Source organism: Macrotis lagotis, chromosome X (assembly GCF_037893015.1).
Source record: "Macrotis lagotis isolate mMagLag1 chromosome X, bilby.v1.9.chrom.fasta, whole genome shotgun sequence".
Taxonomy (NCBI): Eukaryota; Metazoa; Chordata; class Mammalia; order Peramelemorphia; family Peramelidae; genus Macrotis; species Macrotis lagotis.
Genome location: NC_133666.1, coordinates 34,692,817 through 34,707,318, shown reverse-complemented (window position 1 = coordinate 34,707,318; position 14,502 = coordinate 34,692,817). Strand labels below are relative to the sequence as shown.

Genomic DNA, 14,502 nt, shown 5'->3' with positions numbered 1-14,502 from the left:
GCCTCAAGATCAATTCCACTTTCTCTTTTCTACAGATGTGGAAACTGAGGCATCTGCAAAACAATTTCTTTGCAAATTTGTCTTCTTGCCATTGCAGCTGGTGATTTTCTAGTTGCCATATCATCAGCCCCAGGACGTCGGCTGAGTCACACACCTAAGTAGCTGTTGGCGGTGTCATGACTTATTGTATGTGGTGCCCCTGCCATCCCTCACCAGCTAGCTGCAGAGAGCAGTATCTGTTCTGGTGGCCATGAACCAAGACCTTGAGCATTTCAGCTTTCCTCCTTTTAGAATATCTTGGCAAACACAAAAGAGTCTCTGGATGAAAACCTTAGGTATAATTTCAGGTGACCCTGCTTAACCATTATGCAGCAAAAGGTCACAGGAAAGTGGGTTGATTTGGAACTTGGGAGGGAGTTGTTTTGTTTCTTCACCTACTCCCTTCCTTCTCTTCCCCCATACCAAAGCACAGATAGGAGATCTCATCTTGAGTCTTAAAGTGAGACGAGGCAGGTGTCGAGTTGTTAATTCTTCCAAACTACTTGCTATTTATTTTGCATATAGTTTGCATTGACTTAACTGCAAACATATGGCTTCCTTTGAGTAAAATGTAAACTCTCCAAGGGCAGGGAGTATTTTATGCCTTTGTTTTGTATCCCTATGCCAATGTCCAACCCAGGCATTCTTAGGTTGTGAATAGAGCATAGAAAAAATGAAAATGGTACAGGAAGCGAATTCAGTCCAGGGTTTACCCTTTAGAAGAGATTGATTTCTGCCATATTGGAAGCTTTCATGGGTTTTTTCCCCCATCTAGATTTGATTCAGCTTCACACGTACATGTTAAGATCCCACTATATACCTTGTGAGAGGCATAGATGATAGAAAGTTGACCTTGGATATCGGGAGGATCTGGATTCAAGAATCACTGGTAGCTGGATCACCCTGGCTGGGTGACTTAACCTCTTGGTGCTCTAGGAAACTCTTAAGATTAGAACTTGCAAATAAGACTCTGACTTGCAGGCTTTCTTATCCAGATGTTACCTCATTCTTATACCACTAATGACACATCTACTATAGTAATGGAGGTAAAGGTTCAGTCTCTATTCTTGTGTCAAATGCTCAAGATATGAAAGTCCCAAATGGGACAGTTCCTGTCCTCAAGGAACTTATATTTTAATGACTCAATACTGTTAAAGGATTTTGGTGAATTTTAAATTTATAGAATTTTAATTTAATTCCTGCTGACCAATCTCTTTGCAAGTTTCTAAGAGGGTCTAACTAGCCTAATTCATAATCAGTGCTTCGGAGTGCTCTCTTCTATTAGTGGGGAAAACATAATTATTGCTTCTTGTAGTTGAGGGAGATTCAGGGCTAACTTCCCCACTAAACAGTCAATTAGAGCCCTAGTTTTCAATTTAGTGTTTAGGGAAAATTAACAGTTTCCATAGAAACCACCTCATTCCAAGTCGCAGAATGATCCCCCCTGGAGAATTCCTAGGTGTGCAACGTCCCCTCAGAGTCCAACATTCCGCCATGCTTTGGCATATTTACCACATTAAAAACGATTGCCCAGAAGGCTGTGTAGGATGAAGGGCCTCTATTTTCTCCATAGGCTTGTATTCTCAATTCCCATTGAGAGTATTATAGGTCTGCATATCATCGAATGTGTGCCTGGTGGTTCTCCCTAATATTACCACTTGACTATCTTGTCACTTCTTCGAGCAAAACACAGGAGATGGAAACCCCCCCCTCAAAAAAAAATCTAATACTCCTTTCCTCCTCCCCCCCCTCCTTCTGGCTGCTTTCCCATGGTTTCTGACACTGTGAGCAACGCTGCCATCTGCCTGGGAGCTGAGGCTTGGGTTCCTGGAGTGAGCCTGGCCCTCCTCTCTTTCTGTCTTCCAGTTTAAGGCAGTCCCCCAAAGTTGGCCCCTTACTGTTCCCCTCTCATGTTGCCAAAAGTCACTATTCAGAGTCAATCCCAGTAAAAGGTCTTCTAGTCTTGACAACGGTTAACTATTCTCCTGCCTCCTCAGGATCTCTCCCTCCGGATGTTTTCCTATTGTCTTCTAGACTGTGGTCTCACTAGGAAATCCCTAGTTCCTTTCAAAACTTGGATCATCTCATATACTTGCTCTATCAAGAGCTCCACTCCTTATTGGTGATTCTCTACACCCCACTCCCAACCCCCCAAGTAAAGTGCTTTGTATATATTTGGTGTTTATTGTCTGTTGTTCCCCTGGTAGAACAAAACTCCTTGAGGTTAGGAGCTGTTCTGTTTTTATTTTTTCCTTGTCTTCCTAGAGTCTAACAACATAGTAGACCCTTAATAAACATTTGTCGGATGAATTGTTGAATTGAATTGAGTTCAATTGTCAATCCAAAACAGTCCTGGGCCTGGCTTTGTCATTCTGTCTCGTGCCTTCCATGGACATCTTATACCAGATTGTTCTGTAAGGTCTTAGCTCTACCTTAGGTCACTTCATTGTGCTGTGAGAACTTAGCCTCCATCATAGGTCATTTCATTCATCCAACATGGTCAGAAGCTCCCTTTCTTTGTTCTGGTTCATGTGAATATGTTTCTATCCCTCTGTACCCTACTCTCATTCTTACCATCTTTGTGCGGGGCTCCCTTCCACATTTTATCTCCCAACTGATGATCTACCTTACTTGGGCTCACTAGAAGACCTAGCTACTCCAGGAAGATCTCTCACATTAAGAATTATGGTCATAGGATATGCAGAAAAACCTTAATCTCACTCTCCCTTGCCCTACCTAGGATTATAGGATTATATAGTTAGAGCTGGAAGAGATCCTTTGTGGTCATGAAATTTTAGAGCTGGTTGGGATCTCAGAAACTGTTTAGACCAACTGATATCCCCAAGAGAAAACTTTCTACAGCATACCTGATGGGGAAGCCTCTGCTTGAAGAATTTCAATGAGCTCATCTTATTCAGTCCCCCCATTTTACAGATGAGGAAATTGAAGCCCACAGAACTGAAGTGACTCGGCCAAAGTTAGCAGAGACTGTAGTGGGGTAGGGCTGAGTTTTGATTTTTAAGTCCTCTCTGATGCCATGGCCAGGATCTCTTACACCAGATCACATTGAGAGAGAGGAAGAGCAGGAGAGTGACAAAGAAGAGAATGAGGAGAGGGAGGGAGAGAGCACAGAGAAGAATAAGAGAGGAGAGGAGGAGGAGATAGAATTGGAGAGAGGGAAGGGAGGAAGAGAGGAGGAGAGAAGATAAAGACAAGGAAAAGAAGGAGAGGAGACATGGATTGAGAAAGAGATGGGGGGAGAGAGAAAAAACTGAGTTATCTTCCTTTGTTATAAATTCAGAGTACAGAGCCCCTTTTTAACCTGGTGTATGTAGGGAGCACCCTTCAGCATTAAACAAAGCCATGATTTCTTTGGAAGGTCAAGTTTCTCTCAAGGTCCCAACCTCAAAGACTTTGGGAGTTTCCTGTATGGGGATAAAATTGTCTTCCTGACACAAGGAGCTTTGCCTTTTTTTTGTACCTGATCCCTTTGGATTTGTGGGGTTTTTTGTTAAAACAGAAAAAAATAAGTTTCCTCTGAGGTGCATTCTACATTCCAGTGAGCCACAGAGCGACAATTTCTCACTTTGTACAGCACCTACCAGAGCGCAGAGAGGCCCTTCCCCCTCAGCTAAAGCTTTCACTAGGAGGAGGAGGCTAATAAATTGCTTGGAAAAATCTTCATAATTCCGCATAAATGCTTCAGTTGGTGCTTATGATTGCAGAGGCAGTCACTGGTTAACGAAACCATTGCATCAGTTCTTAATGGTAGAAGCCTATGTTAAACGATCAAAAATGTCAATGGGAAGTTTCCACCATCCTGGTGAAAGCTACCATTTCCGCTTGTGATGGACCAAAAAAACATTCAACATACCAGACACATAATACTGACTCAGTCTGGCTGCTGCCCGTGTTTCGCTTCAGGGAAAGATGGCAGCCTTATCCTGAAATGACTTATTTTTTCACGGTTATAATACTTTCCAAATTGTAGCTATTGCATCTTTAATAGAAATACCCAGAATTGTAGTTTACAATTCAAAGCAAGGCATCAGTCAGAAACTGAGCATAGCTTGGGAAGCAACATATGGTAGAATGGAATAAAAAACACTTGGTTTGGAGTCACTTAAAACCTATGACCTTAAACAGATGATTTAACTTCTCTGGACCTCATTTCCTTCGTGTGTAAAATAGAGGGGTGGAATAACTGCTCAGCTTGCTTCTAGTGAGAAATCAAAGAACCTATGAGCCTATGTCACTTACCTTCCTGGGGCTTGGTCTCCTTGCCTTTCCAAAATGAGGGAATTTGAATTATCTGAAAGCTAAGGTTCCCTCCAGCCCTAGATCTCTGAGTCCAGGATCTTTAGTTATGTCATTTCTCCGGGTCTCTGTTTCTTTAATTTTCAAGGGAGTGGGTTAAACTATATGACCACTAGGGTTTTTTTTTCCAGCTCTAAATCAATTTTCCTGTTCATGGGCCAATTAGTTGGGAAGGTGACAACCCAATAAGACATGAAATTATTTAGATTTCTATAACTAGCAAGCACTATGATGAATGAAAATAAACCAACCCCATGGAGACAGGGACTTATTTGACTTTATTTTTGATTGTTTGGTTTTTTTTGGCAAGGCAGTGGGGTTAAGTGACTTGCCCAAGTTCATATAGCCAGGTAATTATTATTAAGTGTCTGAGATCAGATTCGAACTCAGATCCTCCCGACTGCAGAGCTGGTGCTTTATCCACTGGGCCACCTAGCTGTCCCCAGGGACTTATTTTAGTCATGATTTTCTAAATATCGAACCCTTGTTTTTAATCTGTTCATTACTAAAAATCATTTTGCACATTGTTATTTCACTTCCTCCATACCGCCACTGAAGCCATTATATGACGCTGCTTACCTTACGATGTACAATATTTGCTTCACTTCGTTACCAATCCTGGCCTACAGCTTACTGGAACAACACATCAGCATTGACATTCTCACCGCTGATCCCAGATTGTATATGTAAGTTGAAAAACACAGTGCCATTTCCTGGGAAAGAGAGGGAGGGAGGGAGGAGCGGACGTGAATTTGTCCAACACTCTAGCTGACCCAATTTCTCATGTGGGTTTTTTTTAAATTTCCAGGGATCCCATTTGAGAGTTCTGATTTCCAATGCTCTAATGTCAATTTGTTGTCTATGGAAGTAAGGCAGTGGGGACAGGGGGACTCTGGGCCATCCTGGGAATCAGGAAGCCTGAGATTCAAATCTTGCTCTTGTTCTTAGTAGCTGGATGGTCCTGAGTAAGTTGCTTCAGCTATGTGTCTCAGGCAGCTTCCTGGGACTTGGCGATGGAGTCCTAGTCAAAGCAGTGAGGTGATATCAGGGCTAGAGTACTGGATTTAGATTCATTCACAAAAACCTGAACTCCTGCCTCGGACCGCTACCTATGTGATACAGGGAAAATTACCTAAACTTCCACAGCCTCAGTTTCCTCATCTGTAAACTGAGGGTAATAGAAGCACCTGCCTTATATAGGTTTGTTGTAAGATTCAAATGAGATAATGAATAATAATTCATTATATAAATATGAGCAGTGATGATAGTACAGTGACAGTGAAGGCAGTGGCCTAAATGGTTACCAGTTGCTTAGTGGAGCACACATAAAATCTCCAGCTGTTTCTGGATTTGCAAAGTGAGATAATTAAAAAAAGAAATGCCTACTTTTTCAAAAACTCTCCTTAAACATGGAAGAAGTCTTCAGTTGGGAATTTCTGCTCTCATCAACTTTGCAGTGAATTTGAGTAGAAGATGCAAAGAGGCCAATCTAGGCAAGATGTCAGGAAAAGCTTCCTAACAGAATGAGCCATCCCAGAGTGGACTAGGCCACCTTGGGAAATGCCTGCATGGATTTGTGTGGATATATATATTTATAGCCTAAGGTGTTTAAGCAGCTGACCATGTCGTAGTAAGTTTCTTTGGAGGTTTGCATTGAACTAGTAAAAATCATTGCCAACCTTGTGATTTAAGGTTCCATTTTTTTTCAGCATGTTAAAGGGAGTGCCAGTGGTGTGTCCCCTAAAGGGAAGCCTCCCAAAGACAATATACAGATCAAAAGATTTTTATTCATTTCGATGATTGAACTCTACCTGGGCAGAATAAAGATGGTGAGAATCATTAGCCTCTAACTCACGTAATGTTCCAGAGACATTTTTCCCCCTCTTAATCAGGCTCAAACTCTACAGTTTTATTGAAGAGTATAATTAATTCAGAGAGTCAAAGAAAAAAATGGATTTGTCTTGAAATAGCTGTTTCTCCTTATGGATGGGTAACTTGGAACTGTCCCCAGCAACTGGCCTATTATTAAATTGGATTTTTTTTATATCAGGATTATAATGAAGGATGAAGATGTTAATCTAGAGGATTGCTGAGTAGTGGGTGCCAGTTACATCCTTTATAAAATGAGAGGGTTGCATCAGATGACCTCCAAGTCTCCCTTGAAGACTGAAATCTAGGATACTATGATCCATATGTATGGCAAGAAAGAGGAAAGATGAAGTTAGTAGATGGTCATTTGGAATATGAGGAGCCAGGATAGTAATCCAAGGGACTTCGAAAACCATCAGTCAAATATATTATTTTAGTGCTGTAAGGGACATAGGAGAGATCTGGTCCAATCCCTTTATTTTACAGAGGGGAAACAGGTCCAGAAGGGGACCACCGGGGTTTTACTCAGGGTCACATGGGAAACACACAGTCCAGCTAGGACTCAGCCCCAGGGCTCTTGGCACTCTTTCCCAGTCTGTGACTTGTCTTTCATATGCTGATAGCTTGCACTTGCCACAGTAAGAAGGCAGAGTGGTGGTCAGGGGGTGGTGGGGGGAGCAAGCTTACATAACAGTTCTGATTGACTGCACTGCAGATAGAGTTCATGAATTTTTGAATCATCTTGCTCCAGAGTTTGCATTTTGTCAGAGATGATGCTAGAATCAATTCTGAGTCCTAGCGACTCCCCCCAGCCTGCCCAAGCTTGTCTTCTTGCTGTTTCTTTGCCAGACACATCAGGTCCTACTCTTCCCGCGGTACTTCATAGTGTGCTCCTTAGTATTCCAGGGGGCCTGGGCTCACTGGAGTCATTGTCAGTGACTCACCTGCTTATAAAGGCACCTACCTCAAACAGGACATGTACTTGGCCTTTTTGTTCCCTATAAAAGCGAAATGAAAACGGCATATGGTGTTTCTACTAAAGAGGAATCAGGGTTCTTCCTTACTCCCCCCCTCTTTTCTTCCTGAGAATTTGGCAATAAAAGGTGGCCTCAGAATCAGGAATATCCTCTTTTAGATCCCAACTCTCTCATATACTGTGTGACCCTAGATAAGCTTCCTAATTTCTTGGTGCTTCAAGCCACCTTCAAACCTTTAATTTCCAGATCTGCATTGGTAGAGGGAGATTCTCCACCGGAAGTGCCCTATATTCTCCATACCAGTGAAATCACAGGTTTGGAATGGGGAAAAATGATTTAGCAAGGGGAAGAAAATTCTTCCCCATGCTTATTGTTCTAGGATGGAAGGCAATGCCTCTTTTTTTGTAACATGGAAATTGGCCTGTTCTATAAAGTACACTTACTCCCTCTTCTCAATTTTTAATTCCCTTTATTTAACATTCTTAGAATCATAAATAAATGATTTCTACAGCATTCTAGGGCTTACAAAGCTCACTCCTTCCCAGCAGTCCTAATAGTATGACTATTATCATCCCATTTTACAGAAGGGTGAATTGAGGCTTAGAGAGGGGAGGGCATTTGCCCACAAGCACAGCAGAGAATCATTGTGCTTCCTGTTCTTCTGGATATGAAGACGCATTGGGTTTTGTTCCTGTTCTGCCACCCTCATTTATGGGATACTAGAATGCAATGGCTGGAGGACTACACTGGGAGGCAGGAAGGCTTAGGTTCCAGTTCCATCTCAGATATTTTCTAGCTGCTTGACCTTGGACAGGTTATTTCTGCTCTCTTGGCATCTATAAAATGAGGATAGTAATGTCCAGGGAGCCCACCTCTTAAGAGGAGGCATGTGAAAATTGCTTGAACAAGTTTTAAGGGCTATGGAACTGGCAACCAGTCTTGTTGTTGGAGCTGGTAAGAACTTTAGAGGTTGTCTAGACCACCTTCCTCCTTTTTTATTTTGGTTGGGGAAGACAATCAGGATTAAGTTATTTCCCCAGAATCACAGTTAGTAATTGTCTGAAGTCAAATTTGAACTTAGGATCACCTGGCTCCTAAGCCAGTGCTCTATCCACTGCACAACCATCTAACTGCCTCCTTACTTTCTTTTACAGAAATAAAAACAGACTTAGACAGATGATGCCACTTGCCTACAACCACATAGCTATGTGGACAAGATTGCAAGGAACAGATTGCACCCTGATGTTTTAATGCTATGCCCAGGGTTATGTTATACTGGCCCACAGACTGCCAAAGTCAAAAAGGGACCCTAGAGGTCTTATAGACCACTGTTGTCAAACTCAAATAGAAACAAATCTCTGCAGGTTATTTCTATTGACTTAGAAAACCCAGAAATTAACATCATCTATATTGTATTCTAATTTATTTCTTGTTCAACATTCTCCAGTTATATTTTGACCTGACCAGACTACACTCCTTTTACAGTGGAGGAAACTGAGACTCAGAGAGGCAAGGGAGTTGTCCCAACCAAATGCTCTTTCCCTTGCATTACATCTTGCTGACCTTCCTTTTCCTGGTTTTTCCATTCATTCTTTTAGCACTGGGTTTGGGTTCAGGCAGCCCTGAGTTCAAATTTTGCCTATGGCACTTACTGAATATGTTACTGTGGGCAAGTCACTTAACCTTACTCTGCCTCAGTTTCCTTCTCTGTAAATGATAGGATTAGGCTTGAATATTTCTAACATCCCTTCTAGCTCTAGATCTATGATTGTGTATCCTCCATCAATATGATTATAAAACTCGCGTGGCCACCACTCTCTCTCTCTGTCCTTGAAATATTACTCTCCATCTAACCATTGCCTCAATCTGTTACATTACAGTGACTGTTGGAAGCCCACGAGTGAGCTAATGAATAAGTATTTATTAAGTGTCCCCTTTCACCAGGTACTGTTCCAAGAAGTCCTTAGGGCTACAAAGAAAAGTAAAAGAAATATCTTCTGGTCTTCTCAGAGGTAGCTTTGGATAGCAAACAGAGGATACAAGAGAAGTAGTAGTGTTGGGGCAGGCAACTTAGCAATGTGGCTGCTAGAATCTGGCCTTGTTGTGGCCTTGTTTCCTCGCCCCTGTTATTCTTTCTGTGCTGTCACTCTTTAGAAGGTGGAGGGTGCTACCTGTACCTGAGCAACTTTTAATTTTTTTTGTTCCCAGAGACCTCTACCCATGGCTTTGTGATCATGTTGCATCAGGACCTCATTGGGTTCGCCTAGCTGATATCGCCATGCTTAATAACAGTGTTCAGTAAATTATGTAGACATTCCTCAATGCTTCTAAAAGAGAATTTTTCCTTCTCTGCATGTATAAGTAATATCTTAGGAAGCATTGATGAGAGGTAAAACATTGGGGTAACTAGATACTTTTTAATAAATATTGAAAAGGATCTACCAAAGAGACTAGTGCAGCATTCACTTGAATAGGGCCCATAGTTTTCATGTCTGGGATGAAAAGCACCATTTAACAATTAGTTTTCTATTGGGGCACCATGGTGTAATGGAAAGAACATTGAGATTGAAGGGCCCTGGTTGAAATCCTTGACCTTGGGCAAGTTATTTAATCTTATTAGGTCTCAATTTCCTTATCTCATAAACAAAGGGCCTGGATCTGATGATGTTTCAGGTACCTTTTCCATGATCCTAAGATATGATTTTGGGGTGTTTTAACTATTCTCTCAATCCTCTGCCATTCAATATGGCATAAAGTCTCAAAGTTTAAACTATTACATTTTCAAAGTCAACAGGAAAGCCATAAAAGATATTTTATTAAAGATCTGAATTTCTTTGAGCAGCTCAGAACTAAAAATGAACATTTTATCAGTGCTAATTTTGTCACAGCCAGAGTTTACCTTAATATGATTTGTCAAGGCATCATCCAGATGATTTTAGAGTTGATACCTTTGAAACCACCAGAGGGAGCCCTCTTCCAGAATAACCACATACCCACCCCAGAATAACCATATTTACCCTCAGTTTGGGGGTGTGCGTTTCTTGCATTATTCCCTTGGAATGATAATATGGGGGAAACGTTTTAACCTGCCTTCTTTCTGTAATATTCTCTGATAGGAAAATTTCTGACAATGCCAAGCTGAAGTGGGGCCCTTTCTTGTACTGGACATTTCTTTCTGCCTTTGAGGGAACCGTGTTTTTCTTTGGTACTTACTTCCTTTATCAAGCTACAACCTTGGAAGAGAACGGAAAGGTAAAGTTTGGGCTTGCAGGCTTTATTTTTGTACTGCTAGATATTATACTGGGATGGCATCTGGGACTTCCTGTCATCTAGGAAGAGAGCCTTACCCCTTGACTAGAGTCACTTGTAATGGGGTGGAAGGAAGAATGTCTTTAAGCAAATGTGAATGAGCCATAGTTTACCTTGCTTTATGTAGTTACCTCCTGAGTAGACCTCAAAACTTCCATTTAGCTCTAAAGCTGTGGCCTTAAATTGGATGCAATTTTTGCTGAAATGGTCATCGGTTCATGACCTTAAGATTATAAACCAAGAAATATCTATTTTGAGGTCAAAGTTGAGATGTGGATAGTTACTATTTCTATTAGATTAAAATGTACAGAGAATAGTAAATGCCTGCTCTGTCCAAGAAATGGGTAGAGCTGTAAAGATGGAACTCATCTGCTGAATCCCATTCCACAAGTCTTGGAGTTGCTGCACTAACCCTTTGGAGGTTTCACCCTGTGGGATAGGGAGGAAAATTTCCCCTTTCTTTGGGGTAGGTTCTGGCTGGCTCTCCAGGCAACCAGGCTTGGCTATTCTACTTCCTTTGCAGTGGCCTTCCCAATCACCCTTATGGCTGTTGGAGCATAGCGACAGACTGCCCAGGCATGACCCTGTAAGGGGAGCTCCAAGGGTTGCCAAGAAACGCTTTTTCCCGGGAGAATAAGAGGCCACCAGCCATACCTCTGAGACTTGAGTCCAGCACATCACTTCCTTTGCTTTAATTACATCCTGTAGACTTCGGGGGGCCTTGTTAGAGGTGTTCACATTTATATGCTATTGAACTCAATAATCTGCTTCTAACTGACCTCTGTGGCCTTCTTTCACACTCTTCTATTTCCTTGTATTCTTCATTCCAGCCAGACTGTACTACCAATTGTTTCCCAGTTCCTTTTCCATTTTTGTGCAGTCACCCAAGCCATTCCCTCTGCTGGTGATTGTGCTCTTTCCTCTCTGGGTTCTTGAAATCCTTCTCAAGGCCCAGTGTAGGCCTCACCTCCTCGATCTGTACCCGTCCTCACATTTGAAACTGAGCTCTTCCTCCTCACATTTTTCCAAGCTGCTTTATCTGACTTTCTCATTTAAACCCAGCTACCTTGTGGCCTGCTTCATTCTTTACACACTTTAAGTTTTGCTACCTGAAACCAAGTACAGAACCATTTTTCCTAATTACATACTGGGCATCTAGCCCAAGGCCTTGATTGTATACAGTAGGTGCTTATTAGAAGTTTGTTATTGAATCCCTGAAACCCTAATGTTCCCCAATCAGTGGGAAGCTCTAAGATCTAATTATAAAGTCAATGTGATCAGCGGATTAGAGTGACATTGTGAAGTGAAGGACCATAAGCAAACCTCATGACATGGGACTAATTGAAATTTGGCTATCTGAATCAGCAAACATTCTGAATGACCAAATAGTTTCCCCAAAAAGTTCAATCTGATTACTTTCTGGTCCATGCAGTATCTCAAACTGTGGCTGACAAAGTGGCCAAAAGGTTTACTACCAGACCTGCCTTCGTAAAAGCAATCTAAGCATCATTTGTAATTAGCACATTAATTGTCTACAAATAGCTCCTGAGAAAAGCAATGCTTCCCAAATGGGTAAAAAGACCCCTGGGAGCTTGTTTGCCCTGTTCATTTGCTCCACAGAGCCTTTTTTTCAGCTTGTGCAAGGGGAAACTTCAGCCTGGCCTCTGTCCAAATTATTCCAAATGGATGCCGTCTTATTGCCTATGCCACCATTCCAGTAAATGCTCATTAAAATGACCGATAAGTGCAAGAACTGTTCCCAGCAATTAATCCTAGCACCCATGCGTGATTTGATTGAGGTTTTTTTGGCTTTTATTAAGTTAAATTTTTTTGCTTTGTTTAAGTTTTTAAAAAACCTTTCACATCCATTTTCTGTTTTAATGCATTCAGATCTTAATCACATTTGGTAAGCATGCACATGTCATTGATAGACTATAGCTGGATTGATTCAGACTGCTTTTCCTTCTGGTTGGCCCAATATACAGTAGGCTCTTGCAGCCCACATGGTAGGTTGGAGCTGGAAAATGGAAAGCCCCCTCATGTTTTATTACTGCCATCATTGAGTAATAGAGCCCTCCAGTGGCTTTTAGATTTTTCAGCGAAAGCCTATCTGAATTTTTCAAGACCAATGTCATCCAAACGATTTGTTCCTGTGAACATTTCTGTCAGAGTGGAGGTTTATTCTGTCCTGACCATCCCAGTGATCTAATGCCTGGGCCTCATATGCACTAGGAGAGAGATTCAATGGTAGCACCACAGACAGCTGTGGGATCCTCCCTGGGGGAACATCGAAGATCATATTGAAACCTTGAAATGTGACTCTACCTCGAGAAAAAGTGACTAACTCTGAGTGGTTTCAGTTGACCAAAGAAATAGAAAATGGTTCATGTAACCTCTCCGATCGTTTTTGCAGGTTTTTGGGAACTGGACTTTTGGAACTACTGTTTATACAGTCTTAGTAATCACTGTAACACTGAAGGTTAGTATTTTAAAATTATTATCGTTATTTTTGTTCAGTTATGTTGGAAGAATATTTTGTCCTTTCGATTTGTTTCCCAAATCAATTTTGAGATCTAAATTTTCAAATTTGTTTGTTATTCATTATTACACTTTTTTTCTGACCTCTCCCCAAAATGCCAAAGCTTCATCTGTGATCCCTTCTTAGGTTGTTTGCGCTTTGTGTGTGTCTGTGTGTATGTGTTTTCATTTTAGCACACCTTCATATTGTGGCATTTTTTTTGCAAGGAAATAGGGTTAAGTGACTTGCCCAAGGTCACACAACTAGGCAATCATTAAGTGTCTGAGGTCGGATTTAAACTGAGATCCTCCTGACTCCAGGGCCGGTGCTCTGTCCACTGTGCCACCTAGCCGCCCCCAGATTTTTTTCTTAAGCAAGATTGCTTCCAATTCTTCCTTCACTGAATTCCTAATTTCCTCCTTTTTTTTTTCAGCTTGCCATAGATACTCGGTTCTGGACTTGGATCAATCATTTTGTGATTTGGGGTTCTTTAGTCTTCTATATCTTTTTCTCATTCTTCTGGGGAGGCATTATTTGGTAAGTATCTGTGTATCCAAAGTAACTCTTTGAACATGCCATTTTATCCACGCCTGTATATATATATATATTTCTACTTAAACTCTTGCCATGCTTTATTTATAGTAGGAACTGGAAGGGACCTCAGATCAGTGAATCCAATTTCCTCAATTTCGAAGATTAGGAACTGAGACTCAGGTTGGTAAAGTGATTTGCCCAAGGTGATCCATAGGATCATAGGTCTAAAGCTGGAAGAGACCTCAGAGGTCATTGATTGAATCCAATCCTCTCATTTTACAGATGCCTATATGGAAGAAGTGAATTGCCTAGTCCCACAAAGATAATAAGCATCATAGTTAAGATTTGAACTCATGTCTTCTTGACTTCATATCCAGCACTCTTTGCTTCATTTGTTGTATAAATGTTTTCATTTATTTATTTGTTTGTTTATTTATTTTTAGGTTTTTGCAAGGCAAACGAGGTTAAGTGGCTTGCCCAAGGCCACACAGCTAAGTAATTATTAAGTGTCTGAGGTTGGATTTGAACTCAGGTCCTCCTGACTCCAGGGCTGGTGCTTTATCCACTGCGCCACTTAGTCGCCCCATCTGTTGTATAAATGAAATATAAACCTGTCAAGGAATAACGTAAGGTTCATAATTAATAGCTTATATTTGAATAGCTATTTATGCTTAGAAAATCTTTTCCTTGGGTTATTACATTTAATCCTTAGAGAAAGCATATGAAATAAGCAAAGTGGAATATTTTTCTTTCCATTTTACAGGGGAGAAAACTGAGGTTTAGAGGTATTAAGTAACCTGAATATAGTCAGTGGTCAAGCTCAGGTTTATATTGTACTGTGTATATATATATGTATATGTGTGTGTGTGTGTGTGTGTGTGTGTGTGTGTGTATTCACACATAGTCGACCAGATAAATCCATATAAAATATATCCACAA

At 41.2% G+C, this 14,502-nt stretch overlaps 1 protein-coding gene across 5 annotated transcripts in view; it reads left to right on the top strand.

Annotated features, from left to right (window-relative positions):
- The window catches only part of ATP11C (ATPase phospholipid transporting 11C (ATP11C blood group)), a 220,489-nt gene that overhangs the window by 178,622 nt on the left and 27,365 nt on the right, over nt 1-14,502 (top strand). For all 5 annotated transcript variants that reach the window (XR_012472009.1, XM_074204121.1, XM_074204120.1 and 2 more), the window contains exons 24-27: nt 4,915-5,042; nt 10,319-10,454; nt 12,925-12,990; nt 13,463-13,566. Coding sequence is in view for 4 of the 5 variants with exons in the window: in XM_074204121.1 (XP_074060222.1) it covers nt 4,915-5,042; nt 10,319-10,454; nt 12,925-12,990; nt 13,463-13,566 (434 nt within the window). In the remaining variant the exon portion in view is untranslated. The remainder of the gene's footprint in view (nt 1-4,914; nt 5,043-10,318; nt 10,455-12,924; nt 12,991-13,462; nt 13,567-14,502) is intronic.